Source organism: Myotis lucifugus, unplaced genomic scaffold (genome assembly GCF_000147115.1).
Source record: "Myotis lucifugus unplaced genomic scaffold, Myoluc2.0 scaffold_215, whole genome shotgun sequence".
Classification (NCBI taxonomy): domain Eukaryota; kingdom Metazoa; phylum Chordata; class Mammalia; order Chiroptera; family Vespertilionidae; genus Myotis; species Myotis lucifugus.
Genome location: NW_005871263.1, coordinates 1,430,371 through 1,432,472, shown reverse-complemented (window position 1 = coordinate 1,432,472; position 2,102 = coordinate 1,430,371). Strand labels below are relative to the sequence as shown.

Below are 2,102 nucleotides of genomic sequence, written 5' to 3'. Positions count from 1 at the left end.
TAGTGTCTGGCCAAGGAGTTGGGGCCTGGTTCTGCAGTCCGGGAGCCAGAGAGTCCCATAGCCCACTCCACTCTGGATTTCAGTTTCCTAGCAGCAGCTGTCCTGTGCCAGGTGCCAGGATTTGTGAAAGGCGGGCTTGGCAGGCTTCCCCTGACCTCATGGGCAAGCCAGTAGGTGAAGCAGGTGTCAGCTGATGCATCAGGGGCTGAGGCTGGGGTTCCGATCTGGGGACCCAGGATCGTTGTCCGCAGGGGCGACTGCAGGCCCGGAGGGGAGCCCGATTTCATTTACTCCTAATAACCAATGGAGCGGGCAGGGATGGACACAAAGGAGAAGGCCTTACCCTCCATTCCCAGGGGATGAATCTGAGGACAGAGAAGTGAGGCAGCTTACTTCGAGATTCACAGGAGAAGTCAGACTATGGGATTAACAACAAGGAGCGCCTACTCTATGCCAGGCACTGTGCCCAAGTGGATGATCTTATTCCCTCTTCCGAATGACACTAAGGAACAAATAAACTTTACCTTGTACCCATTTTAGAGGTGAGGACACTGACGCTTAAGAGAGGGAAAGTGGCTTGGCCCTTGGAAGTGCAAGAGTTAGTCCATAGGCTGGGCATTTTGGGAAAAGGCTGAAGAAACCATGACAGCACGGGCCAGGTGCCTACATCAGATCAGAAAAAAATCCCACCCAGAGTATGGAATTGCAAGTCCAGAAAGGTCTCTGCTGGTCCTCAGTGAGAAAGCAAATGGCCCAATGTCATGTAGCCCCAGTTATGACAGAGATGGTACGCAACCCAGGCCAGTCAAGCCAAAGGAGGTAGTGGGCCCTAGGAGTTCGTTGGGGGGCAGTGATGGAGGAGGGGGAGGGAATGGTGATCTGTACGTTCAGCCTCTGAATCTACAACTAGGATAGGGCGCTGGGGGAAGGGCGTTTGGGGCATTCAGTAGCTAGGGGCCCTTGCATTGAGGTTCCCAGAGCGGGAGGCTGATGTGTCCAGATGTGGGGGCTGAGGTCACTGTTTCCAGCCCAGGACCCTGGCTGAGGCGCAGAAGGGGCCCTAGGGTGTGAACGCCGGATCTGGGAGACCTGGGATGGGGTGCGACTTCTAGGGGCTCGGGGCAGAGCTTGTAGCTGAGGAGCAGCCTCCAGCTTGTAATGGGTTATGGGGTGGGGTGTCCCTAAGTCCAGCGGCGGTCTTTGCAGACGCGGGTGCCCCGGGGCTAGGACTGGGATCTGGGGGTGCGATGGGAGCTCTGTGTGTAGTCCTGGGAGCTGATATTGCAGTTCCTTGATATGGGGAATCTAAGCATCCAGAAAGCCTCGGGGCTGGGTTCTGGCTTGGACTTGGAAGTGGCGCTGGGATGGGGTCCCCAAACTTGCAGCAGAAGCCGAGGTTGGAGTTCTGCATCAGGGCCTGAGGCTGCGGTTGCGATCTGGGGACCCGGGATCGCTGTCCGCAGCCCGGTCTGGGGACTGCAGGCCCGGAGGGGAGCCCGAAGGTCCTACCTGGCGAGTAGAGTGCGGCCAGCTCGCGGGCCCCGGCGTGCTGCGCGCCCCAGCGCCGGCAATACGCTGCTTCGTCCTCATCGAGCTCCGGCTGCTGTCCCGGCCCGTCCTCGGCGCCCTCCATGGTCACTGGGCCGGCCCGCCGGATGCGCTCTGCTAGCAGAGGCGGCTGCGGCAGCAGGGCCGCGGAACCGCGGCGAGATCACGCCGCCAATGACCGCCCAACGCCGGGGGTGGTGGCGGCGCCGACCCGGGCCTCGCCCGGCCGCGCGTCACAGCCAATCATAGCCCGCGCCGGGGACGCGCCGGCGAATCAGCGGCCTCCGAGCCACAACCAACCGGGGCGCGCCGGGGGTCGGACCGCAGCTGGGCGCAGCTGGGCGCGGAAGCCAGGGGCGGTGCCGCGTCCCTTCCCGCCTCGCTCCGCCCCGGCCTGTGCCCGGGTACCCGCCTCACGGAAACGCGGGCCTGGGCGCCTCCCAAGTCAGTCTCGGCTTACGGTCCGGCCGAGGTCGTGCGCCGCCGCACCTGGAAACGGGCATTTCTTCAGCGCGCACCATCAAGCGCCTACTGTGCGCAAGAAACGCGAGGGC

The 2,102-nt window shown here is 62.3% G+C and overlaps 1 protein-coding gene across 2 annotated transcripts in view; it reads right to left on the bottom strand.

Annotated features, from left to right (window-relative positions):
- TMEM189 (transmembrane protein 189) overlaps positions 1-1,734 on the bottom strand; it is a 25,291-nt gene extending 23,557 nt beyond the window's left edge. The window contains exon 1 of one of the 2 annotated variants that reach the window (XM_006097973.3): positions 1,510-1,734. In XM_006097973.3, the coding sequence (XP_006098035.1) occupies positions 1,510-1,633 (124 nt within the window). In that variant the 5' untranslated portion in view covers positions 1,634-1,734. Of the gene's footprint in view, positions 1-343; positions 363-1,509 lie in introns of those variants that run through there. The other variant, XM_023761737.1, reaches the window with a different exon arrangement.
- Positions 1,735-2,102: the final 368 nt, after the last annotated feature.